Source organism: Acomys russatus, chromosome 22 (assembly GCF_903995435.1).
Source record: "Acomys russatus chromosome 22, mAcoRus1.1, whole genome shotgun sequence".
Classification (NCBI taxonomy): domain Eukaryota; kingdom Metazoa; phylum Chordata; class Mammalia; order Rodentia; family Muridae; genus Acomys; species Acomys russatus.
In genome coordinates, this window is record NC_067158.1 from 7,462,856 (window position 1) to 7,488,988 (window position 26,133).

General features: G+C 48.8%; 1 protein-coding gene across 2 annotated transcripts; it reads left to right on the top strand.

Moving 5' to 3' along the window:
• The first annotated feature begins 1,052 nt into the window (after positions 1 to 1,052).
• B3gnt2 (UDP-GlcNAc:betaGal beta-1,3-N-acetylglucosaminyltransferase 2) lies at positions 1,053 to 25,750 on the top strand. Of its 2 annotated transcripts, none has more exons than XM_051164958.1 (2): positions 1,053 to 1,260; positions 24,451 to 25,750. In XM_051164958.1, exon 2 carries the CDS (start codon positions 24,460 to 24,462, stop codon positions 25,651 to 25,653), a length of 1,194 nt encoding a protein of 397 aa, XP_051020915.1. In that variant the 5' UTR covers positions 1,053 to 1,260; positions 24,451 to 24,459; the 3' UTR covers positions 25,654 to 25,750. The 2 variants fall into 2 exon arrangements, with proteins under 2 accessions (XP_051020915.1, XP_051020916.1); XM_051164959.1 differs by lacking the exon at positions 1,053 to 1,260 and adding an exon at positions 2,502 to 2,820.
• Positions 25,751 to 26,133: the final 383 nt, after the last annotated feature.

Consider the following 26,133-nt stretch of genomic DNA (forward strand, 5'->3'; position numbering starts at 1 on the left):
GGGGAAGCAAACAGGTGTGGAGTGTTCATTTCTCAGAGTGATTCACTCCAGAGGGTCGATCAAAGGCCTCAGCGATAAGGATGGCTAGCAGAGGTAGCTTCCTCTACGCCCCCCGGGGGGGGGGAGGAGAAGAGGGGGCAGAGTGCGGTGTTCAGGGAGTGCCGGCCAGGACGGCCCACCCAGCCTTGCAAACTCGAGCAACTCCTCTGTCCGGTCTCGCCGGCTTTTCCCTAAGCCTCACCTAGGTATTCAGCGCTCAGGGGAGCATGTGGAGGCGCTGGGTTAGGGGCGCGCGCGTGTGTGTGAGGGGATGTCGGCGGTTTGATGGCTAGCTCTCCCTGAAGTTGTGGATTCCGCACCCAGAGCTCCCTTCATTTTGCATTCCTGGCTTCCCGAGACGCGAGCGGAACCACGTGGGAACCCCTATCTTTGGTGGCTTCGCAACCACCGAAGGGGCCAAACAGGCACGCTCACGCCTTGAGCACCTGGATGGCTTCAGGTGTTGGGTGCGTAGAGACTAAAGGTCAGGTCCACTTAGGTCCAGGTTTCCCTACTTCTCACCTCCCACGATGGATCCCTTTCATCAACCACACGCCGGCCCTGGCCCGAAAAGACCCATCACAATCAAAATTCTCATCAAGCGCCGCGTAGATGGCACTGAGGGGCCCCCGTAGCTGAGTTTGGACTAGACTCTGGGTCTCAGCAGGGATGGGGACTCTGTAGCTGCTGTTTTTCTGGGGGAGGCTACTTCCTCGGGGTGGGAGGTGGAGTACGTCTTTGGAGATCGTTCTCCCTAGAGCAGCCTTGGGTTTTCTAGGTGCAGTGAGGGGTGGAGAGCCTGGGAGGGTCTTGGGACGCGATCCCGGCGGGGCCTGGGCGCCGACTGGAGGGAGGGTACAAGTTCAGCCTTTCCCAAACTTGGGCCACCGGGCGGGAGCGCAGCCGTCCCGGCGGTGACGCGCTCGGTGGGGCGGCGTCTGATTGGCCCGTCGGGCGGGGGCGGGGCCGGAGGGACGCGGCGGGCGGCGGCGGTGCAGGGAACCGCGGCTGGGAGTGAGGCGCAGCGGCCGCGGCGGCAACAAGTGCTGGAGCTGAAGGCTAGCCGGAGCCACCCAGACCTCGCCGGGCCGCCCGTCCTCGCGTTGCGCATGGAGCGAGAGCGGCGGCGGTCGCGGGGCTGAGCCGCAGGCGCGGCTGGGACGTGGATGCGGCCGCGATCTCCCGCCCCGCCCCACCGAGCTGGAGCTGCCCCTGAACAAGGTAGGGCCGGGTGTGTGGGCACCGGCCCTGGGTCCTCGCCCGGTCGCCGCGGGCGCCCTGAGCTCCCGCTGCTCCTCTGTGGCTCCAGCGGTGTCTGCGCATCTGCTCCTTCTGGTCCCTCTGACGCCCCGATTTCCCCGTCTCCTCACCCTCACTTCCCTGGCCTCCGCACATCACTTCCCTGGCCTCTGCACCTCCGGGATCTCCTCGCTGGCCTCCTCTCCTCCTGCGGGGCTTCCCTCTCCCCCGGGTCCTTCTCCTCTCCTTCGCATCCTCCTCATCTCCCCAGTCTCCGGGCCCCGACCTCCTTCCTGGCTTCTTTACCTGCACCCACAGGGAGGGAGCAGCGGCACCCTGGGCCGCACTGCACCCCGCACACGCGGGCCTGGGCGGCGGGCGAGCCTCGCGCGGTGTGTTGCCCCGCCCGCCCGCGCACTGCGCCGGTCTCCCGTGCCGCAGGGGCAGATCAGGTGTTTGTGAGCCACTGGTCGCCGATTTCCATCCCCCCCTTTCCCCCACACACATCCCGGCCAACCGCTGGCACTGTTACCTCCGGGTCCCCAAAGATTGGTTTCTGTGAAACTTCGGGAAAGCCTTTCGCTTTGACCTCTAAAAAAATATTCCACGCCGCCCGCCTTGAATGATTAACCAGACTCAGGACAGAGCTTGGGGTGCTGGCCCTGCGATTAGCAGGTGGGCGCACCTGCGGGGCGGGAACCCTTCTGAGGGCGTAACACCTAGCACTCGCCGAGGGTCCTCTGAGCTCCCGGGTCTTGCGTGGAAAGGAAGCCCGGTGGAGACTCCTCCCTAGTGTCACGGCGTGCGAGGTCATCTTGAAAAGTAATGTACATAGTTTGTAACCTGGGCTGGCTTGCAGGCTCGCTCCTGCCTCAAATACAGGGTGGCTGGTCTTTGCTTCCCAGCCTGCGCTGGTCACCTCAACACCCCCAACTTGGTAGACTGCTGGGAACGATTAAACCGGTTTTGCTGTAACCCTCCCCGATGCAATACGTGCTTTTCAGGTTTCGAGGCCAGTGTGAAAATGGGCATTTTGTGACAACAGATTCTATTAGCCTATGTGCCTCGGAAGGTGATGGGATGGTTAATGGGGAGGCCGCTGGCCCTGGGGTGGAACAAGAAAGGCGGGGCCGCGGCCCAGCCCAGAGTGTGCTTCAAGGGGGTTCAGAATGCGCACCCGGAGAGGGGACCCACTTGGGGGGGGGGGCAGGCAGATCACTTATCCGCTGTCCTAGGCCGACTTCGGTTTCTTTTGAATAGAGATTATGAAACCTGGTGGAACCGGGAAGTTTTTTTACGCCCAGTCCGAGAGCTTTATTCTTGGTTAGGTTTTAAGACCAAAGAGATGTGCTGGAGCCCTGTAGAACTCGCCTGAGTAATTTCCACCCTTTCCAGAGCCTACGGATGTGTTTATCAGCAGATCTGCTCCGAACTCCTTTCTCAGCGCAGATGGAATACTGCTTTTCCCCTCGGGACTCAGCCTGTACCTCTTAACTTAGTGTTTTTGTGTCGATGGCAAGTATAAAGAAATGCAGAATAAATGTAAGAGCCTCGTCATTAGTCTTGTTTCTACCACGTGCTGTTAAATGACTTTAGTTTTTTTTTTTTTTTTTTTCAATGAGCTTTGTTTCCCCTGTTTGGTTTCGGAAAACGGGATACTTGGTTTGTAAGACCATTTTTTTTTGTTTTTGTTTTTTGAGGACAAATAAGATGCTTAACCAAGAGATCACAACGAAGTTCCTGCTGGCCTCAGCTTTCCCTGGCCAAAAACCACCCATCAGTTGGGATCATTGAGATCTGTCTAGCCTAAAGTCACCCAAGCTTGACAGATGTACAGAGCAGATTTTTAAGACCTAAGGGAAAGGTAGTCTTTGAGAAAAGTAAGCACAATTTGCTTATGAATTGCCTTTCCCCAAACCTGTTGCTTTTGAAGGCCTGGGCATCGAGATGGCTTACGGTTTTGAAGATATACTTGTTTAAAAAAAAATCATTCAAAGTGTGGACATGTGGTGCAATGCCTGTAATCCCAGCATTCAGAAGGCTTGAGGCTGGCAGATTACCGAGGTCAAAAGGCCAGCCTGGGCTACACAGAGAAACTTTGTCCTGGAAAACAAAACAAAACAAGACAAAAATCATTTAGATTTCCCTAATTCTAACATACTACAGTTATGCTAAAAAGGGGAAGGGGGGACGGGTATTTTACTGTTGAGGTTCCACTATACTGTTTGCCCAAATGTGTGTGCATATTTTTTAAGTCTTATATTAGGAAACAAGATCCAACAACCATTGCTCACCTTAAAATGCCACTGGTTGGTTTAAAAGCTGGGATAATCGATATTAGAATGAGTGGGGCTTTTTTCAGATGATGAGGGATCGAGAGAAAGAAACTGCACTTGGCTACTGTCCTGTTTTTAAACCACAATGTCGGGCCAGGCATGGGGCCCACACCTGTAATCTCAGCACTTGGGAGGAAGGTAAGCAGATTTCTGAGTTCTAGGACAGCCAGAGCTACATAGAGAAACCTTATCTCAAAAAACAAAGAGAAAATAACTCATAATTTAGGGTCTTTGCCTGACCTATCTTGACACATTGGGTGGTTGCTGTTAATTCATTCTAACCAGTTTAATGAGCATAATATTTGACTCTTTGGGGATTTTTAAAAACAGCCTTATTGGACACGTCTGTTCATTCTTCAAAAATTACTAAGTACAATTCATAAATGCGAGTTTTATAAGCAGGCCAATATTTAGTAGTAATACAACCTACTATAATACACAAATAATGGTACATAAACTACCAAAACTCAGAAATTACTGTAGAGGTCTTTCGGTCTTATGCAACTGCTTTGGGGTCAAAAAATCACTGTGGTCAGTTGTCTGGCTTTTGTGTGTGTGTGTGTGTGTGTGTGTATGTGTATGGATTAAAGCAGGAATTGAGTGAGGCTTACTTCTTTTGAAAGCAAAAAGTATTTCCTAACTACTTAACGGAAACTGTCCAGTAAAGGAGACAGCACATAAGCCCCGCCCAGCCCAGCCCAGCCCAACCTAGTCTGCCCTACCCCAGATGGAGCTCCATCCAGCTGTCTCTTTCTCCCTTCCGGAGTGGGCAATTGCTGAATATAGTCAAATGGCGTGATGCATGTATTCCTCTCTGGAGAGGCAATTACTGTTTGGATAAGAGGTGTGTGCATGTGTGGGGTGAGGCTTTTTGAGGATTGATGTAATGATTTCATCATCACTCGCTGGCAGAGCCGCTTTGCCAGTCGGAACACAGCCTGGATGTGAAGCAGGAAGCCTTCACTGTTTCATAGAGGGTTTGTTCCTGGTGCGGGTACTACCGGAAATGTTGCCCCTACTGTGAGGTTTTCACTTTTGTTGCCAGCTTTGTTTACTTAGCATAGCTTAATTACTGTAACAAAACCCAACCTTTTTGAGAGCCAGCATTTCTATTTGATTAAATTATAATGCGTACTTTAACATTTATGAAGTTAGGTGCCCACATTTCCTTATATAAATGTAGGAAATTATTACAAAGTATTTCCTGTGTCTCTTTAGATAGTCTTTCCAGCAGAGTTTATTTATTTAGTTATTTTAATTCTGTGGGGAAATTTTCTAGTCAAGAAGTTGACACTGCAGCCAGTGTGGTGGTGCACGCCTTTAATCCCAGCACTAGGGGAGGCAGAGGCAGGCGGATCTTTGAGTTCGAGGCCAGCCTGGTCTGCAGCCAGGGATAGTACACAGAGAAACCCTGTTTCAACAAACAGACAAACCAAAAATAAATAAGTAAAAGTGATACTTGTCACATTCTGTGAAATTTTCAACTAGGTTTACTTAGATTCTTCACTCTGATGAGATTAGGACGAGTATTGCTTAGTAGGCATGCTTTCCTTTTTTTTTTTTTTTTAACCTTATTATTCAATGTCATCGGTTCTAAGAGTATAGCAAGGCTCTCTGAGCTGTGATCAGGTGGTTTGCTAGTTAGGAACATGAAGTTGCAGTCAGTTAGCTGAGGTTTTGTTTTTTGTTAATGAGACATAGTGTGAAGGTTTATGTTTATGGTAAGAAATAGAAACTGTATCTGCTTCATAAGGTTACTGTGCTCTTTTATAAAAGTTGCTCCCGCTGAAGGGTGAGGTCATCGGAGATGTCATTCACAGCGCTTACCTGGCCTCCAGTTAATTGCAGTCAGCCATAGCATTTGTAGTGTTTCATAAGCAGTGGGGTTTGAAATCCTGTTTTGCCACCAGCTCCGTGATCATGGGCAAGTTGCTTGGCCTCCCTGAACCCTGTTTCTTCTCAATGTGAGATGCTAGGAAAATTAAAGTGACACAGCTAAGGTACCTGGGCAGGCAAAGTACCTCAGTGGGTTTGGGGGTGCCTGCCATCAAGCCTGCCATCTGAGTTCAGTCCCTGGACCTCATGAGCATGGTGGAGGGAGAGAAACATCTCACACAGGCTGTCTTCTGACCTCTACTTTTGTGCTGTGGTGACCGCTCCCATGTATAATCTCATATGAGCAAATTTAGTAAACCACTAACACTGTACCTGGGAAGGTGATAGCTGAAGGAATTACATATTCACAGTTTAAACAAGCAATGTCATCATCAAAGCTAAGAATCTCAAATACTTTCTCTACCCTGGATGTCCTGGAATTCAACATGTAGATTGGGCAGATCCTCTGTGACATTTAGTTTAAAATAAGATGCATTCTTAAAGTTGACCTCTTTGTGGGTTTTTTTTTGGGGGGGAGGTTTCCAGACAGGTTTCTCAGTGTATCCTTGGCTGTCCTGGACTCACTTTGTAGACCAGGCTGGCCTCCAACTCACAGCAATCTGCCTACCTCTGCCTCCCGAGTGCTGGGATTAAAGGCGTGGACCACCACGCCCAGCTTAAAGCTGACCTCTTATCTTTCATTGATTTATCACTGATGAGCCACATTTAGACGCCTCACTGTTTGGGCACCTGCTCGGTGTGAGCTAGAAGGTGAGGTGGTGAGAGCTCCTGAGGAGCCCTGACTAAGCACCCAAGTGCTCAGACAGCATTTGCCCCTTTGTTTGGTGAGCGAGTTATTTCAAAAGCGAGAGCATGTTGCCAGTTGTTTTAGTTGCGTGCTTCATTCTGGCCCTTTAAACCACTCTCAGTGTATCAGCTCACATGATTCCCTTGCGTGTTAAGAGGCACTTCTCATTCCTTAAATGCGACTTGGATCATACTTTTTTTCCCTAAAAGGATCTTTTTTACTTACATTTATTCAAGATATCTTAAAGGAAATTGCCTTTGGTTGCACTGCAAGTTAAGGATAACTTTCTGTCACCAACTTCATTTGTACCCTTCTAGGAGCTCATCTCTTCATTTCAGCTCTTCTAGAACGACCAGAAAAAGTGTATTGCTGGATTAGGTGCCATTGACACCTGTGGGTCTGTCTTAGAGGGCACCTGAGAGATACATCAAGTCTTTGAAAGGCTTGAGACCTTTTGAGACACTGGCCTCTCCTGTGACTGACTTCTGCTCAGAGAAGTTGCCATGTTGTTCCTGGCAGTGCTTGAGAGGGGATAGTTGCTGGAGACCATTGTGTTTACAGGTAGATTGTTATGGTGTGGGTCCTCTCTGCGCCCTTTGGGTCTGGAGAGGGCTGGTCAGCAGTGCTTCCTTACGGCTACATTAGGAGCAGACAAGAAAGGCTTCCTGAGTGAAAGCGGCCTTGAGACGTCACTACGCGGGATAAACAAAAGGCGCTTCAAGAGCAGGGAAAGCAGCCTGAGGGCTGAGGGCTATGGAGGGTGCAGTAAGAGGCTCCAGCAGCCAAGGTCCGGGGACAGCCTTGCCACACCTCAGCTTTGGGGAACAGCGGGAGGTAGCACAACCTTAGTGACCATGCAGAGACAGTTGGGAGGGAGTGGAGAGGCACCGAATGCTCTTGCCCTTGTTGAGGAAGATGAGCTTGAGGCAGAGAGGTGGCTCAGAGGCCCGGTATCATGTGTGTCCCTGTAGACAGTCTGCTTCCTGTTATCCTGCACGTGTGTGCGTCCTCACAAGCTAGAGGGGGCTGTTAAAAACCGAAATGGCCGGAGGTCACTTCTCTGTTCTGACTTCTGTCTCTGTTGCAATATTACTGGAAACTCAGGTGCCTCCTACTAGGCACCTTGTTCCTTTCTCCCCTCCCATTACTATCCTGGCCTTCGGCTCCTGTGTACCCCCCCCTTCCCCCTCCCCGCCCACCCCTTCCCCCTAGTGGTGTTAGTTCTGCCCTTCATTCCCCTCTGCTCACCATGTTTACCAGCCTCTGTCGGTTTTAGGAACTGCATGTTGCCATTTGTTGACTTGACCTCATTGGTCCTGGGGGGTGGGTGGTCCAGTGTTAAAGTGTACGCCTCCTCTCGTTTGACAGAGATGAGAGGTGGAAAAAAAAACCCCGACTCATTGTGGGGTGGGTAGGGGGTTGCCTCTGGAAACCCTCAGGAAGATGTGGAGGAGGGTGAACCAAGCCCAGGCAGATGTGATTGAGTAGAGTTTGGGGTGGTGTCTAGGAGGGTCCCAGGGACCAGAGTGCCTGCCCAGGGCCAAGGGGACTACTATTTGTCCCTACATTGAGGCCCCTGGCCAAGATCCAAAGCTGCCAAAGTCAGGAGAAAGAGGAGGTATTAGGGGAAAGTGGGGCTGAGGCCATGACAAGAGTGTTGGGCCTGTAAGTCAGCAGATGTACTGGGAAGGGCCAAGCAGGGCTAGGAACATGGCAGGAGAGCATGCCTGTGACCACCAGACAGTGCAGAGATTGGGGTTGCTGTTTGGCCCAGACCCTAGGGGAGCAGTGTCTGCTGTTATAAGAGTGGGAGTCTGGGACAGTGGCCTTGGGCCAGGCCGCATGACCAGCCCAGTGGAGATTTATTGAAGGTGGTTTTGACTCTGGGGCTGATGACAAGCATCTTGGTAACCATGGGAAATGGTTAAAGGCCGTGGTTCCTACCCCTCTGCACAAACTTGTATTTGTATACAGTTTTAGGGCTGTCTGGTAAGCATAATTTGAATCCCAGCGCTGGGAAGCAGAGGCGGGTGGATCTCTTGAGTTTTAAGCCCAGCCTGGTCTACTTTTTCCAGACTAGCCAAGGATATATAGTGAGACCCTGTCTTTAGATGCCCTGGAGTCACATTCACACACAGGTGGGTGAAGTGAATTTTCCAAGTCTGTGCTGTGAAGGTTCTCATGTTCTAGCGAGATCCTATGAGCCATGAACTAACTCCATGCTTAACAGTTCAAGTTCAGGCTTTTAAGAAGTTGTCCTTTGAGAGACTTGATACAGAGAGCATATACAGGGAGAAGAGGTCCCCCTCAGTCACAGTCATAGGGGAAGGGAGTAAGGGGAAAATGGGAGGGAGGGAGGAATGGGAGGATACAAGGGATGGGATAGCAATTGAGATGTAATATGAATAAATTAATAAAATATATTAAAAAAAAAAAAGAAGTTGTCCTTTGAAATGCACTACCAGTTGTGTCTGCTCCCTTAAATGAACCCTTTAGGTCCATCAAGCGAGGCCCATGACATTTAAAAATCAAATTATTTGAATTATTTGCCTTAACAGTAAAAAGGATTAAAGTGTGTTTAGAAACGGATGCCACCTTCTGAATCCTTGAGTTCTGCAGAGGGGAAGTCAACTAAAGATGAAAAAAAAAAAAAAAAAAAGAATAGAAAATAATGATTCAACAATAAAAATAACACAAGTTACGGAAACACCATCGCTGTTACCTCTGTAGCTCCCGCACTGTGCTGGTGCACCAGGCTCTGTGGGACAAGCTGGGTGCTGACCATCTTGGAGGAGGGAGGCCTTGAGAGCTCTGGGCTCCTGGAGTTGCTCCTTGATGGGCACCAGTTGTGCCTCATTCGCCTTGGTAGTTTTAAATGAGAGGCCACCATTTTACTATTCCTTGCCACATAAGGAATTGATTCTCTTCAAATGAACCTAAAATACCTCCCATGAATACTATTTTTAACCGAATGTTTTCTTTTGAGTATTTGTTCTCAAGGTTCTGCTGGATCTTCTTTTTAAAAAACAAAACAAAACAAACATCTCTTTATAATGGAACATTTCAAATCTGGTTTTGGGAAGCCTCAGGCAATCCTGCTGATCTTGCCCCACCCTGCCGGTATCCTGTCTACAGTAGGCACTAAGCACAAAGGAGAGGGAAGTGTCTCTGGGTAGGGTAAGGCAGGTAAACCGCGCCAGCCGCGGAGGACGCAGGGCTGCAGCCCTGCAGCCCTGTGGTTCCTATGGTCTGCGCTGGGATTGAAGACCCAGGTGATAGGAATCACTTGTTAAAAGACGCTGGGTTTCCTGTCTGTTGCACGCTGTGCCAGTAGAGTGAATGAACGCTAATTTTTTCCTGCCAAGCAGGCAGAGAAAGATCCATCACTACTTTGTTTTGCCTCTTTAAATATGGAGCCATTAGACTTGGTTGAATGACTGAGTGGTTTCTCCACCCCGCCTTTAGACAGGACATTGAGATGAAAGGCCAAAATGTCAACTATTTTCAGGGTTATGTTTTAAATCTATATGCTTTATTTTAATGTTTAAACAACTTAGCTGAGACTGTGGCAGATCCCTCTCAGTAAGGAGTTGGAAATCGAGGCAGCATCCAAGAGGTTGGGGAGAAATCACAGATGGGGCCCAAGGGACCCAGCGCAGGGTCGTATGTCACTAGAGGTTCCTTACCATAGAGAAAAGGGGGCGCTGCAGAGGTTGCACCATGCGTGGGAAGAGAGCTGCATGGCTCTTAACTGGAGGGGTGCTGGGGGAGCACCCATCTTTCGGGGCTCTTGAGGTGGAGTGTACAGTCTGTCTCTCCTGGCCTTGGAGAGAGAATTGGGTGGCACTGGGAAGGGAGAGCCTTCTGTCAAGGGTTTTCAGAGTGGCACTTCTGGATGGCTAGGAGGTCAGCTCCCCTTAGCCCTGCTACTCCATACTGCTCTGACCTAGGGGCAAAGGGCAGACAGCATTTGGGTCTCTAGTTCCTGCTGCCTCTCGCTTCTCACAGGGGAACCTCAGCCAAGTTTCGGATCTTAGGGGCCAGCTTCTCCCTACAGCCAGGAAGGAGGCATTGTAATGGTTCTCCTGGCTAATGCATTCTGTGGGCCCTCTGTGGGTATACTGCAAGCTAGGAGGATCACTCTGACAGCGCCTGAGGACTTAAGTGTGCAACTAGTTTAAATTTTCCTACTTAGAGCAAACAAGGACTAGAGTTAATATATAATATACCAAGTAATGCGTTCCACCATCACCGTTTGTTTGTTTGTTTTGCCTGGCTAAGAATGAAACCTAAGGTCTGAGGCATGCTAGCCGAGTGCTCTGCCTCTCTGCTGCATCCCCAGGCACTGCTGTGGTTTCCATGCAATTTCTATTCCTACTGGGATCATAGGTGTGTACCACGGACAGCTGGGGTGTGTGGTGCCGAGGATCAAATCCAGGGCTTCTGGCAGCCCAGACAGGCTCCTATCAAGCCGAGCCACACCCGCAGTTCTCACACATGGTTTTAGAAGAGTCCGGTAGCTGTCCTCTAAAAGACCGTGACGCAGTAAGTGCAGGAGCCCTGTGGTCTCTTGTTTCCCTTGGTGTCTTCTTCACAGTAACCAAGGACATGTTCTCTTTTGGGAAAATGTGTCAATGCAAGCCTTTGTCCTAACAGCGGAGAAGTTGAGACTTCCCAAAGCAATTTATTAGGTTACTTAACATATATACACAACAGATGTCATTGGTGTAGGTTTAAATATTTACTGGCGTTACAAAAGAGGATAATTATGGGCTGGAGAGATAGATAGCTGCAGTGGTCAAAGCAGTGACTGCTCTTCCAAAGGTCCTGAGTTCAATTTCCAGCAACCACATGGTGGCTCACAACCATCTATAGTGAGATCTGGTTCCCATGTCTGGCCTGCAGGCCTACATGCTGGCAGAATACTGTATAAATAATAAATAAATAAATGTTTTTTTTAAAAACAGGATAATTATTAATGTGCTCAGTGCAGTCCCAACTTACAGTGTGCTCACAGTGCCCTCTGACTTAGAGGTTATGGCTTTTATTTCGGAAGGGAAGGTAATAAGCCTTTGTATTTGTAGGAAAGTTATGGAGATGTTCTCAAACTATATTTCACAGAGCACAGGAATTACCAAATATAATTTGGCAGAATTGAGGAAGATAGTTTGCCCATAGAGGATCTGCTGAGGACACGTTAAATTTGTGTTGTTTGTTTGTTGTTCGTTTGTTGTTCTGAGGCAGAGTCTCACTGTGTGACTCACATGTCTTCACATATACTTGTCCTCTCGACTCCCCAAGTGATGGACGGACATGTAGGACATGCAGGAGTGTGACATCATGTCTAGCCTTACGTACGTGATTGAAAGTTTTTTTTTTTTTTTTACTTAATCTGTGTGTGTGTATGTGTGTGTGTGTGTGTCCATGCATGCACATGCCACGTATGTGTGTGCCCATTGCGGCCAGAAGGCTTTGGATTCCCTGGAGCTGGAGTTACAGGTGGTTTGAGCCTCTCGGTGTAGGTGCTGGGAACTGAACCTGGGTTCTTGGAAGAACAGCAGGTGTTTGTAACCACTGAGCCACCTCTCTATCCTTGATTTGGAAATGTCTAGAAGACTTATTTAAATGCCTGCCCATTTGCCCCTAGGAGTTGGTCTAACAGTTACTTACACTTTTGACCCTGGCTGCTTTTACTGGCTTTTTAGTGTATGAGTCCATGGAAACGGGATCGCCAACCCCCAGCTACCAGCTGCCAAGATTACCAAGCCAAGACCAGTGTGCTGTTTATTGCCAGAAGCAATTACTCCCTTTATATAATGGGATCCTGTTTCTAGTCCAGTACTGTAATCTATGCTTGTGCTTGTGCGTTTTTTAAATTAATTTTTAATTGCCTTCGTCCTCTCTTTCCCCCGTCCCTCCAGCCTGTGTTTGTTTATAGACCAATTTGATTGTGACTGTGTCCTGAGAGGTGTTTTCAGGTACCTCTGTTGTTTTGAGGGTGGCTCCGGGTAACGTGGCCCTAGTAATAGTGAGTGAAGTGTTAAGGGGAAAAGGCATTAGACCTTACTGGAGACGTGTGACGGGGACTGGCAAGTAGCCAGCCAAGGACTAGGAGGGAAATTGTGGCCCGTGTGTGAAAGTATCCAAGGATGATTGGCTCAGGCTGTGTCAGAGACTTGGTCAGAAAGAGTGAGCTTCCCCGTAAAGCTGTGAGGGGTAGCTGTATCTGCTGGTTACTTCAGCACACCTGAGAGGTGCAACCCTGAGGACAAGGAGCCCAAGGTCATTCCCCGGGGGGTAGGGAATTCAAGGCCACCATGGTTTCAGACCCAGGTGACAACAGAAAAGTTTTCCTTTCATGCCCTACCATTGCCTCTTCCCCCGCCCCCTGCCCCAGCCCCGCTCCACGCCCCGCCCCTAGAGCCTGATGTGTTTCTTGTCCTCACATTTGTTGTCTGTGGAGTGTAGACTGACAAGAGATAAGAGTCCTGGTGTCTTTTCAGACTTGTTATCACAGAGTGATAAGTCAGATAAATGTGCGGGAGATGCCAGAGGAAGAAGTAATAAAAAGCCATCCCAAAGAGGATGTGTGTGTGTGTGTGTGTGTGTGTGTGTGTGTGTGTGTGTGTGTGTGTGTGTATGAGAGGTTCAAGGGGGTTGTTTTGTTCATGAGCTAAAACTTGTAGACTGGAAAAAGACTTCATCTCACTGCCGGTTGACAGTGATGTGTTGGTCCTCCCTGTGGGTGATGTTAGCGCCCTGAGGCTCTTGTCTCTCAGGACTTTGGTCCTCTTTTCTAAATGAGATGATAATCTATAAAGGTCTGTAAGGAAATCAGTATGATTTCCTGGACTAGAAATTCATTTCTCTCTGCAGCTGGGCTGTGAACCTGTGGGAATGCCCGCTTATTTATGTGTGTTGTTGGAAAACCAAGTGAACGCAGTTGTGCCTGGTCCTGTTTCTCATTGCCTTTTGTCACGGGCTGGTTGCTCTCAGGGCAGGAGAGACTGGGTTGTGGCCACACGGATTCCCTCATGTCTGGCTCTGCTGCTGGAGGGAGCTGAAGGCTGAAAGTTCTACAGAAGGTTTGCAGGAACATGTTTGTGGCTGGGCTAGCTTAGGCCTTTGCCAATCTTTCATTCTTTAGTGTGAATAAGTAACTAACCAACAGTAACTCATGAGTCATAAAACACCAACGGGGATTCCACCATGGCATGAGTGATGCCTGTTACCTGACCAGCGTGGCCTCAGTCCAGAGATTGATTGCTAGATGTTATATTGTTTTCAACTTGATTTTTTTTTTAAACAGACATCTCAGTCCTTGGGTTGGTTTTGTTTTGTTTGTTTGTTTGTTTGTTTGTTTTTGTTTTGTTTTGTTTTTTCGAGACAGGGTTTCTCTGTGTAGCCTTGGCCATCCTGGACTCACTTTGTAGACCAGGCTGGCCTCGAACTCACAGCGATCCGCCTGCCTCTGCCTCCCGAGTGCTGGGATTAAAGGTGTGCGCCACCACGCTCGGCTGTTTTTTTGTTTTTTGTTTTAGTGTTGTTTATGCTCTTCAACTATCAACAAATGCTGTGATTAAAAGCTGCTTTTCATTAGAGAATCTTGCCCTCTTTGATGTTGCCGGTAGTAGACAGTGCAGGAGCACAGACTCTGGGTTGGGTTCAAAGGTCAAAGCTCAGCTCCACTGGGACTAGCTCTCTGTCCTCAACCTGATTGCTTCACATTTGGGAGCTGGTTGTGAAAAGGAAATCACAGGTGAACATCCCGATAGAACAATGGGCCAAGGACAGAGTAGGGAACTTAGGAAAGAAGCCAGCCCCGCCCCAGAAGATGGTAAAAACAGAGACCTGGTCGTGTCTAGTGACATTAAGGACAGTGTTCAAAATCAGTGGGTGACCTTGTGTGCCTGGGTGTACAGTGACCGAGGTCAGTGTGACCTCCCCCTGGTGGGTGTGGCCACACTACCTCCCGTGCTAAATGGCTTCAGAAGTATGTGTCCTCATGCCATTTTCCTGAAATATGGCAAAAGATAGGTGGCACGTTGTCACTTTTCCAGTTAGGGGGGCATCCAAAGAGTCCATGCCATGCTGTTGGTAAGCAGCTGGTAAGGCAGAGGAGCTGTGTCTGTGGGCAGGTGTGTGCGGAGCTGGGAGGAGACTTTAAACCACCTGTGCCTCAGCAACCCCAAAGCCAACTGCGTCTGTATTCACCATAGACATTCTAGTTGGAGGCCTTTGTTTTCTTTTTACCTCACGTTGTATGTGATGCAGCCGATCAGCTTTCATTTTTAAGCACAGGTGTGAAAAAAAACAGGGTCCTGTAATCTGTCTGGCAGCCCAGCCGAAGCATCTGTCAGGTTAACCAGCAGCAGCAGCAGCAGCAGCAGCAGCAGCAGGTCTCTCTAACGACAAGAGCCCATGCATGGAGCCACCAGCTCCTATCCACTCTGACCTAGTGGCTCCAGAGTTCATCTGTCTGCAGTTGCTTTGTGTTTCCACCCTAGTTCTTGTCCACCCCCTGCCCCCCACTTCTAAAATAGCCTTGCTATACACCCCCCCTGCTGCCAGTTAAAGCTGTGCCATTCATCCACTCTGCTAATTCACTGTGCCCGGACTCTTGTTCGGTAGCCTCCCCTGAACTGCAGGTTCAAGGAACGAAGGGCATTGTTAGCGATGCCTCTGGGTTGATGGTACAGAGACTGTGAGCTAGTACTGGTTCATTGGTTACTTACTGCTTCTCTGCTGCACATGAACCTGCTGTTGTCTGACCTCTGCAAACGGACCTGGGCCCGTTAACTATAAGTTTATTAGTTGATGGTTCTCATTGGCTGGTAGGGTGGAGAGGTTCTCTCTCCTGGGCTCTTGTCTGAGAGTGGCGAGTGTGTGATTCTCTTTCTAGGGTATGGGTTGCTTCTCTCACCTTCTCTGGTGCTGGGGCACCGTTTCCCTCAGAACCTGGCAGTGGGTTGTTCTTACTGTGGTAGCATAGTGAAGCCTACAAGTCTGCACCCAGCCCTCAGCTTGCATGTGCACACACCTGGGCCCTGTGGGGCTGGCTGTCTAGTGAGATAGCCACGAAAGCTTGGCCCTGAGCCACGCTGCCCTGGCCTGTAGTGACTTAGCATTCTCTGGAAGAGGGAAGGCCTCTTGGGGAACGCTGTGAGATTTCCTCTCAAATCTGACACTGACCACTACAGACTCGTGGAACTCACCAGCCCATGTGTAAGTGACTTTTCCAGTATCTTTTTCAGACAAGGTCGTATGTATTGAATCGGTCCAGTTTCTACTTTATAATCACTGTTTCTGTGACCTTGTCGGAGGCTGAACCACGGTGCCTCTGAGGCAGCATCTTGCTGTGTAATGGCAACAGAGCCCTTGCCTGGAGCAGATGTCTGTCTATGTGTAGGCCACCCTGACCAGGAGAGGAAGGGGAGCTGGTGTTAGTTAGGTGGGAGTCCTGAGCTCCAGCTCGGGGAAGAACGGGGACTGGAGTCATGCCTTGACCTCATGGCACCTGTAGGGGACCCATCAGCTTGGGAGCCAGGCATTGTAGCGAGCAGTAAGTTTTGGGTTCTTGGGGGTGCGTATAGGTGCAGGGCTCAACTGAAAGGAGATGAGACGACAGCGAGGAGAAACAAATGACAAAATGGAGGGAGGAACCCAGGACATGACTTGGGCTTGGAGAGAGAGAGAGAGATAGAGATAGAGAGAGAGAGAGAGAGAGAGAGAGAGAGAGAGAGAGAGAAGGAAAAAGAAGCAGAGAAAGAAATTCTGGGGTTTTCCCCTGGTGCCCAGAACCAGAGAAACTGTCTGTTAGACATTTCGAAACTATCCAAAGCTAGTTTCAGGAGTTAGAAGTGATAAACCATGTGTCCTCCTTTTGGAGGGTTCAGTGGGTGGATGAAAATGTATTAGTCAGTGAAGAACAATTTGGTGTCAGAAGCAGGAGCCACAGAGGAGGGCTGTTGGATGACATGGTGTGGCAGAGAGTAAGCTGGCATGTAGATTGTATCAGTCCCATGTGCACATGAGGAAACGGGTGGGGAGGTCAAGTAAATAGTAGGTTAGCTTTGATTATCCGACGGAAGACATCAGACTGGCTTTCGGCCTGATTGAATGTCTAGACTGTTTCTATCTGCTAGCCCTGGTTTTATGTTTTTTTGTTTTTGTTTTCCCCTTTTTTGGTGGGGGTGGGGGTGGGTGGGTGGGGTGGGCAGGGGGGGTATTTTTGTTTTTGTTTTTGAGACAAGGTTTCTCTGTGTAGCCCTGGCTGTCCTGGAACTCATTCTGTAGACCAGGCTGGCCTCAAATTCAGCTAACTGCCAGCATCTGCCTCCTGAGTGCTGGGTTTAAAGGTGTGCGCTACAACCTACTGGCACGAACTCCATTTTTAAATTACATAACTTTTCCACTGAGGAGTGTACAGTTCTTTCCAGCTTCATTAAAGCCTGGGCAGGTGACCTCTGTTGTTTGTTTTTCTCCTTTTCTGAATGGTCTGCATACATTTATTTGAAGGATACATACAGAGGTGGATTTATGTTGTTTTGTTCCTGGTGCTGAAGATGGAACTCAGGGCCTCTCGAATGCTGGGCAAGATGCTCTGCACAAGATAGATCCTAGCTTAGCCCTGTGACTAATTTTATTTCAATGATAAATTCCATTTGCGCCAATTAGCCATAATGGGCTCTAGAGGAGGGTATGTGAGGATCAGAACATGTCCTGCCAGACACTTTGATCTGTACTTCTGCCTGTGGGGACATGTGGCAGACTTTACTGGAAACGCTCTTCCCTTTTAAGTTTGGATAAGGAGGGGAAAACTGGTAACTCGGGACCCAGCTCCTTAGACTCAGCCTGTCGTCGCTCCATGGCTGGTCAACAGAAAGCACTGGCAGCCACGCTTCCCTGACCTGGTGCCAAGGGGACTCTTAGGGTTCCCCTGCCCAGCCTTGGCAAGAACCTAGCCAGGAATGGCCCAGACCGTCTGGTCCTGCTGATCGCCCGTCCTGGTAATATGCCATCTGCTATTTTGCTGGAAGCTGTTCTCCTCACAGAACCGCTTAGCTGCAAGGGGTGTGTGTGTGTGTGTGTGTGTGTGTGTGTGTGTGTGTGTGTATGTGTGTGTGGTGTGTGTGTGTGTGGTGTGTGTGTGTGTGTGTGTGTGTGTAGGACCTAGGAAAGGTGGGCAGGAAGCAGGTTGCGGATGGGAGCTAGGAAGGTGAAGGTGTCAGGAAAGCAGGTTCCCAGCGCAGTGGGGCACAGGAGCGTATAGTGCCCACTGTTAGGCTAGGGCAGCAGGGTTGGCCTTGCTTCTCTCCTGTTCTCTGAGATTGGTTGGATTTGAACAGCAGTGAGCCAGGCTCCATTTAGAGGCCTCTAACTCACTCTCCCGTGTACAGCCATAAGCTTGGCTTCTAGCCTTGCTTTAGTGAGATTGAGTTGGATTGTCTGGTCACCTTTATTTTATTAGAAAGGTCATGCCTTTCTTTTACTTCTAAAGTGTGTCGCCAAGGTTTCTGTTGCTGTGGCAAAGTGGACTTGAAGGTGGAAAAGGTTTATTTGTCCCATGCTTCTGGTCCATGGTCACTTTGTCACATTGCATTTGGGCCTGTGGTGGCCCAACACCTCCTGGTGGGGGCATGCAGCTGAGGGAACTAGTCATCGAGTGACAGTGAGGAAGTGAGTTGAAGAAAGGAATAGATTGGGCCTCAGTTTCCCAGCTTCCTTCCACTAGGGCATCTCTATTTCCCCAACGGTCCTAAGACCACTTGGTGGGAGTGTCAGGGGCAGGGACCAGGCCTTTGCCGGGCATTTAAGGCCCAAGCCCCATAGCACCTTGATACTGGGGGCAGCGCATCCTGATGCCGGCAGGTTTTTCTTGGATGTGTTGCTAGTGCTGTCCCTGGTTGGCTGTTGTTGGGTATCTACCTTGCTATGGCTGAGATCCTTGAAAGAGGGTCACGGCTCAGCGAGGACAGGTTGTCATGGTCCCCCTGGTCACTGTCAAGTGTCGTCTGGCCAGTAGCTTGCTTAAGTCTTTTCAGAACTGGAAGAGACCTCTTAGCAGCACACAGTTCAGTGGCTTCCAGTGTCCTGTCAGCCTTGAAGGACGGGGGTCTGGGTGGCCTGTGTGTGTGTGTGTAGCTGCAGAGCCTTTCTTTGCCCCTGGCTACAATTAAACTGACTGGGTGTGGTAGTGTGCGGTCTCCTGCGAGGGGGGGAGGCTGTAGGCTAGGATTGCACAGCTGCTGGTTAGTACATCAGGAAAATGCTAAAACTGGTGACTTTTGACAACTCTGTTTTGTGGTGTGTGGGAAAAAGAAACTAAGAATCAAAGTCAAGAAAGAAACGAGGAACTGAGCCCCAGTGGCTGGGTCTCTGAGGTCCCGGAGAAAGCTGAGGGCGCTGCTAGTGGCCTCGTGATGTGGTAACCCTCTCTGGATCTCCAGGGCAAGTCTGCCCTTGCTCAAATCCTGACTCAACCTTAGCCAAGAACTGGGGAAACTTCTGTCATTTATGAGATGGCCAGCCTACGATACATTTTACCAGAATAATCCAATAAATGTTACTATTCCTACCTGCCTCTTGAATCTGATTTTTTTTAGCTTATGGAACTTTTGTGGGTCAAAATGTTTTAAGTCTAATTTTTTAAATAATTAAACACTTAATGTGAATAATGGAGTGAAATAGTTTTAAGTTATTCTAAGAAGATTGGCCACTAAAAACAAGACCAGTGCTCCTTAACTCCTTTCATCAATGACCCTTCACCCACTTCCATGGACTCCCAGCTCAGCCGTTCAGCAGCTGCGAGATCTTGGGCGGGCCTAGTCACTTCCGGTGCTCAGGGTGCTCGTGGCAGGCGAGGGGAAGAGCATTTAGCGTAGCTGGGTAGGATTGCCAGCTCCAGGTGCCAACAGACGTCGTCATGCTTTTTTTTTTTTTTTTTTTTTTTTTCCCCGTCGTCATGCTTTCTTCTGTGTCTGAGAGCCTTTCTAAAAAGCGGCACTGCACTTGGAGCTAGGTGTAGCCAACCTGGGTCCCAGCCTGGTTGGGATATGGGCGGAGCCTTGGGAGGCGGTGGGTACAGGCTCTAGGGTGGGTGAGAGCCAAGCTTCGGGGCTCCCTGTGGTCACCGGATAAGAATGGCAGTAGGGCGGCAGTAAGGCACCTTCCTCAGTCTTGCAGTGGGTGTTCCTGTCCCAGAAGCCGTTAGCATTAGCGTGTTGTACTTTGTTTGAGGGTTCACATAGCTTAAGCAGAGCGACTATGTTTGGTAACCGCTTTCTTGCCCCAGGCTCGCCTTTCTAAATATTTCAGTTGCAAAATAAAAAAGGAATTTTGTTTTGTTTTGCTTTTTGTTGTTGTTTTTTGGTTTTTGTTTATTTATTTATTTATTTTTAAAGTCAGCTGCGGTGTTGTAGAAGTCTGAAACGTGTCTGTTCTTAGCAGAGTGGTGGTGGTGGTGCACAGCTTGAAGCCGAGCACTTGGAAGCAGAGTTCAAGGCCAGCCTGGTCTATACGGAGAGTTTCAAGACTACACAGAGAAACCTGGGTGTGGGAATCTGAAAAGTGCCCATCCCTATGAGAAGAGATGAAAAAAGTTAAGCATTTGGTGTTTGCCTATAGGATTTTTCTTTAAAATTCTGGGCCTCATAGTGTGGGGTTATGACATCTTTTCTAGCCTTGGTGTAAGGATTTCTTAAATTCTTTTTAAGCAATGTGACTTCCTGGGGGCTGGGAGGGGGGCTCAGGAAACCACAAAAAAATGGGGCTTTATATCTTTAGTGGGGATTACTTAACTGCTTAAGGAGCTTTTCCCACAGTTTTTTTGTTTTTGTTTTTTGTTTTTTTAATGGGATTTTTGCCTTATTTTCTTCCCTTCTGTGAGCTTCACTTCCTGTCAGGGTCTAAAAGCAAAGTTCTCATACAAGAGTCAGTGTCAAGGTCACAAGTGAGAGGTGACCTCTGACCCCGGGGGAAGTGCAGTTGGGAATCCGGGGTTTCTCACCGCTCTGCTCAGGTGACTTAGGACTTTGGGGACTTAGAGTCTTCTGGGGAAGGCTGGCATTTCCTGAAGGGACCAGAAAGGAGCTTTTTCAGCTCTCCCGTTTCCCTTTCTTTGAAGGCTTTGGGCCACGGATCTGTACACTGGACTCCAGGCCTCCAACCTTTTCGTTCTTGAGCCAGCCCCCCCCCCAAAAAAACCAGGCCACTAGGGACCTGGGTCGGAATGAGGCCGTACACACGAAGAGAGCCCCACTCTAGGGTGGCTTCCCTGGACTCCTGGGACTATTCAGCACCCGTTCCTAGTTTTTCATTCCTAAAGTGGCATCCCGTGAACTTGGCCGGGGGTAGGGTAACAGTGCTAAGGGTAAGGGGCCGCCGGAACATGCTGCATAGACTGGCCTCTTGAGCAAGTACAGTTGAGAGGGTGGCGTTCCTTAGAGGGTTCCGAGCGCGTCTGCGTGTTCCAGGGGTTAGTGGAGAGGTGGCCGAGGGTTAAGCACATTGGTTATTCTTCCAGAGGACCTAGGTTTTGTCCCTCGCAGCCATGTGGTGGCTCGCAAGAACAGCCCGTATGTAACTCCTGTTCCAGAAGCTCTTACAGCTTCTGCAGTATGTGCACAGACACACATGTGGGCAAAACACTCATGTATAACTGGTTAATGAAGTAAATTTTAAAAGAAGGGTTGGTGGACTTAAGAGAAATGCCACATTGCTCTGGATTCCATTCATCTCCGGCCCCCCGCATCCTGCATGTGTGGCTGACTCCTTGGTTTTCCTGCAGTCATTTCCCTGCTCTTCACACTGCGCCTTAGAGTAGTTAGCTCTAGAATTGCACAGCCTGCCATGTCAAAGTGTGTGTGTATGTGTGCGCGCGCATGTGCGCACTTCCCTGTTTTCCTCTGTAAACTGTTGTCTTCTGTTTGTTGGTATCTCGATTCAGTAACTTGAACATCTAGGCCAGTGTTCAGCTTTTGTCTGTAATCGCAGTTTTGTTTTGTTTTTCCCCTCTGAGCACCTTTCCAAATGTTTTCCTCATGATAATTTTCTTTGTTCATTCTCATACTTTGCCTGTTGCCTCTTGCAGAGGAGAAAGAGCCCACAACCAAGAGACTAGGAGTTCTGAGGAAAGCCCCCCACCCTCTCTCTGTGTGTGTGTGTGTGTGTGTGTGTGTGTGTGTGTGTGTGTACTCTAGTGCTGATCCTCATCGTCTAACCTCTTTGATGCGTGGTCACTTTTGTGTTGCTGTTGTTGTTGAATCCAGAGCGAGCGAGCACAGGCGTGACAGACGCGCTGTGCAGGTGCAGCCTTAGTGGGTTTAGGGATTCAAACTCAGCTCCACGGTTGGCACAGCAAGTGCTCCTCAGCCCCACAAAGAGCTCATTTTAGCAGTAGAACTATCGATTTAAAGATAGCTGTTTTGAGGTTGTTCTGGGGGGGGGGGGCTGGAGAGATGGCTCAGTGATTAAGAGCATCTGCAGAGGGCCAGGTTTGGTTCCCAGCACCCACATGACAGCTCCCTGGGCACCATGAATACACACAGGCAAGCACTCACACATGTAAAATAAGAGTAAAGGATGTTGAATTTAATTTTTACATAACTGTTTGTTTCTCTTAGCTTATTTCTTGACCCAGTGGCTACCACACAAATAATTGAGCCTCTAATACAAGGCTTCACAGCACAATCTGAGCAGTCTGAGTCTGTTCTTAACCCTTTATGCTATTTTTTCTTTTTTTTTTTTTCTATTTTGTCTTACTCCCAGCAAACATCCCAGTCATATTTGCACTTTTGTAGCTTTCCTCGGCTCCAGCTCTCTCCTGAATTTTCCTCGCCCTCTCAGTCTTGATTCTTCCCTAAGTGGCCCCCTGCCCCCTGCCAGGAAGTCCAGCCCTATTCTCTCCCCCTGGTCATCCATTGGCTGTAAGCTGCTTTGTTGACATAACAGAAGGACAATTGGGGAGCAGATTCTACACAACATTTAGACAGAAAGTCAGAATTTAAACTACACAATAGCCTGATGCCTGCAAAAAGAATGGGAACCATTTACTTTTTAAAAGTATCTTTTGAAAGGACTGAGTTGCATTTGGTGGCACATCTCTGTGAACCCCGCCCTTGGGAGGTGGAGACAGCAAGATTGGAAATTAAGGGCTGTATTTGGTTACATAGTAAGGTTGAAGCCAGTTTTAGATACGTATAACCTTATTTCTAAAAAACAGTCAAACTTTAAAGTAGCTGTAATTTTTTAAATTAAATGATTAATTTGTCATCTGGATCAGATACTGGCAAGATTTTGTAAGATTTACTTAACCAATGGTGTTGGCCTGAGAAGGCTATGAGCAGTTAGTGTTCAGGCTGTGTGACAGGGCAGCGTTCCTTCCTGCTGGCTCAGGTTGGGATCTGGAAAATGTGGTGTACAGAGATAGGGCAGGCTGCCTAGTTGAGCATGCCACTTTCTGACATGCAGCACCCTCTTAGATGTGCAGTGGCTTAGGGGGAGTGCGAGGTTAAAACAAAATGTTTTAAAATGAAAAGGCCCAGACACCCAGCAAGGATCTCATGCCCTTGAGCTCTGGGATTGGGCCCCAAACAGTGTGACAAGACCCGGCCTCCTAAAAACAAACCACCTGAGACAAAACCCTGCAGCTTATTGGGTTCCCCTTGGTGTCTGTGGAGGTTTTGGGTTCCAGGATCCCCACAGATACCAGAATTCGCAGATGCTCAAGTCCTTTGAAATGGTGCATTTGCATATAATCCAGCACATTCCCTCAGAGGTACATGTTGGTTTTTTGTTTGAGAGTCTTGTGTAGCCTCAGGCTGGCTTTGAACTTACCAGGTAGCCAAGGTTGACTTTGAACTCCCAGGCTCCTTGCTTACCCTCTTTAGTACTGGAATAGAGGTGCACACCACTGCTCCAGGCTTCCGCCGGTGTGCGCTGATATCCCTCCTTTACTCACAAGGCGGCTGTCGCTGTAGACACTGTGCAATAGTTGTTGTGTTGTGCTGCATTAAGAAAGTATGGCAGAGGGGCAAGTCTGCAGTGTTTGCTTGGTACAGGCAGGCTTGTTTTATATTTTTATTTTTTGGGGTGTGTGTGTGTGTGTGTGTGTGTGTGTGTGTGTGTGTGTGCACGCACACGTGCATCTTTATCTGCATGCGTGCATACCATGTGGGTACTTAGTGCCTGAGAAGGTCCGAAAACGGCATCAGATCACTCAGACCTGGAATTTTGATGGTTGTGAGCTGACACGTGGGTGCTAGGAGCTAAACTTGGGGCCTCTGCAGGAGCAGCAAGGGCTATTAACTGCCGAGCAGTCTCTCTAGCCCCTCTTGTGTCTTGGCTCTGTGGTTATGGAGGACTTCGCTGTGTCTGACAGTTGTCAGTACAAATACTAGATAGTTACCGGAGACGCAAAGTGGCCTTGAATCCCTGCCACCTGAACTGGCCACAGTGGACGCTTTCCAGCGGTCTCAGCACAACAGATCCCTTTTTCACGTTGGGACTCTTTGCTAGAAGCCACTGAACCTAAAACAATCCACAAGTTTTTATTTTATTTACATTGTTCGGTTAGGAAACAGTTCAAGGTTGAGTCTGCATTTTTAGAGAGATGACAGATTGAGAGAGAGCGACAGGACACTGTACATACTGTAATATGTAATGTAGAGCAATGTTATATGTACCGGTGCATATTGGATCACAGGGTTAAAATCTGTTGTGAGTTATAGGCGAGGTAGTTTGCACAGCACTGATTTGTATGTATCTTCAGCAAAACAGTTGTGTATGTAGTTGATGCTTGCTTCTGCACTCCCAGTGTCCAAAATAACCATGGCTTACATGGTGAGTGCAGTGGGGGCAGGCACGATTTCAAAAGCTTTGTATAAAAAATTCCACATTTTGTACAACTATTCTGTAGATGGAGAACTGGAGATTTAATTTGAGCCAGAATGGGTGAGTTGGGAGTCCTTATTCTAAAACATTCTTCACAAGAAGATTAAAAAAAATAAAGAACGGGTCTCACCGCGTAGTTTTAGAAATAAAGGCATGCTTCACCACGCTCAGGAAAGATTAAAAAAATAAAACCGACCTAAAGTGTACTTGGGAATGAAATCTATAGCTAACTGATATGCTTTCCCCCCCTTTCCATTCCAGATATGAGACATGAGTGTTGGACGTCGAAGAGTAAAGTTGTTGGGGGTCCTGATGATGGTAAATGTCTTCATTTATTTACTTGTGGAAGTCTCCAAAAACAATAGTCAAGAAAAAAATGGCAAGGGGGGAGTAATAATCCCCAAAGAGAAGTTCTGGAAGCTCTCCAGCCCTCCGCGGGCCTACTGGAACAGGGAGCAGGGGAAGCTGAACAGGTGGTATAACCCCATCCTCAACAGGCTGGCCAATCAGACGGGCGAGCCGGACGCCGCTCCCAACGCGAGCCATCTCAACTACTGCGAGCCGGACTCGGCGGTCATGACAGCCGTGGCCGATTTTAATAGTCTGCCGGACAGATTTAAAGACTTCCTCTTGTATTTGAGATGCAGAAACTACTCGCTGCTTATAGATCAACCGAAGAAATGTGCGAAGAAACCTTTCCTGCTGCTGGCGATTAAATCCCTTATCCCTCACTTTGCCAGGAGGCAAGCGATTCGGGAGTCTTGGGGCAGAGAAACCAACGTGGGGAACCAGACCGTGGTGAGAGTCTTCCTGTTGGGCAAGACACCCCCCGAGGACAACCACCCTGACCTTTCAGACATGCTCAAGTTTGAGAGTGAGAAACACCGGGACATCCTCATGTGGAACTACAGGGACACGTTCTTCAACCTGTCTCTGAAGGAAGTGCTCTTCCTCAGGTGGGTGAGCACTTCCTGTCCCGATGCGGAGTTCGTCTTCAAGGGCGACGATGATGTGTTTGTGAACACCCATCACATCCTGAATTACTTGAACAGCTTATCCAAGAGCAAAGCCAAAGATCTGTTTATAGGTGATGTGATCCACAACGCCGGGCCCCATCGGGATAAGAAACTCAAGTACTACATCCCGGAAGTCTTCTACACTGGGGTCTACCCGCCGTATGCGGGGGGCGGGGGGTTCCTGTATTCCGGCCCCCTGGCCCTGAGGCTGTACAGCATAACCGACCGGGTCCACCTCTACCCCATCGATGATGTTTATACTGGCATGTGCCTTCAGAAACTGGGCCTTGTTCCAGAGAAACACAAAGGCTTCAGGACATTCGATATTGAAGAAAAAAATAAAAAGAATATTTGTTCATATGTAGACCTAATGTTAGTGCATAGCAGGAAACCTCAGGAGATGATTGATATCTGGTCTCAGTTGCAAAGCCCTAATTTAAAATGCTGAGATCCATAGTGAGCTACATTTCACACAGGGCCTGGCCTGGCTAGTTCCCACGTCGTGCTTTCACGGTAGGTGAAAGGCCCTCAGTCTTCCTGAGTAGGTCGCAGCGGGGCCTCCAAGCCCTCAGCCCCACACCTTGCGCGGAGGGATAGCTGAAGATAGCCCACTATGGCAGGATGGCTGGTTCTGTCCTTCCTCTGGCTGCCGGTCCTCAGTTTCCAATTTGTTTCCCTTCTCCTCCAAAATCATGTGACCGTGAAGGTCTTCTTTTTTTTTTTTCTCCCCCCCCCCCTCTTTGTACACAGTCCACTCCTGTACCCATTACAATGATGGCCCCCATACCCCAGGTGTTTATAAACCTATTGGCTTTTTAAGATTTTTGTAGGACACGACCTGGTGTTTTTGCGAGATGGAATTATATTTATTTTCATAAGATTCTGATGGATTTTTAGAAGCTGTCTAGAAAGTGGACTGACGTCAGAC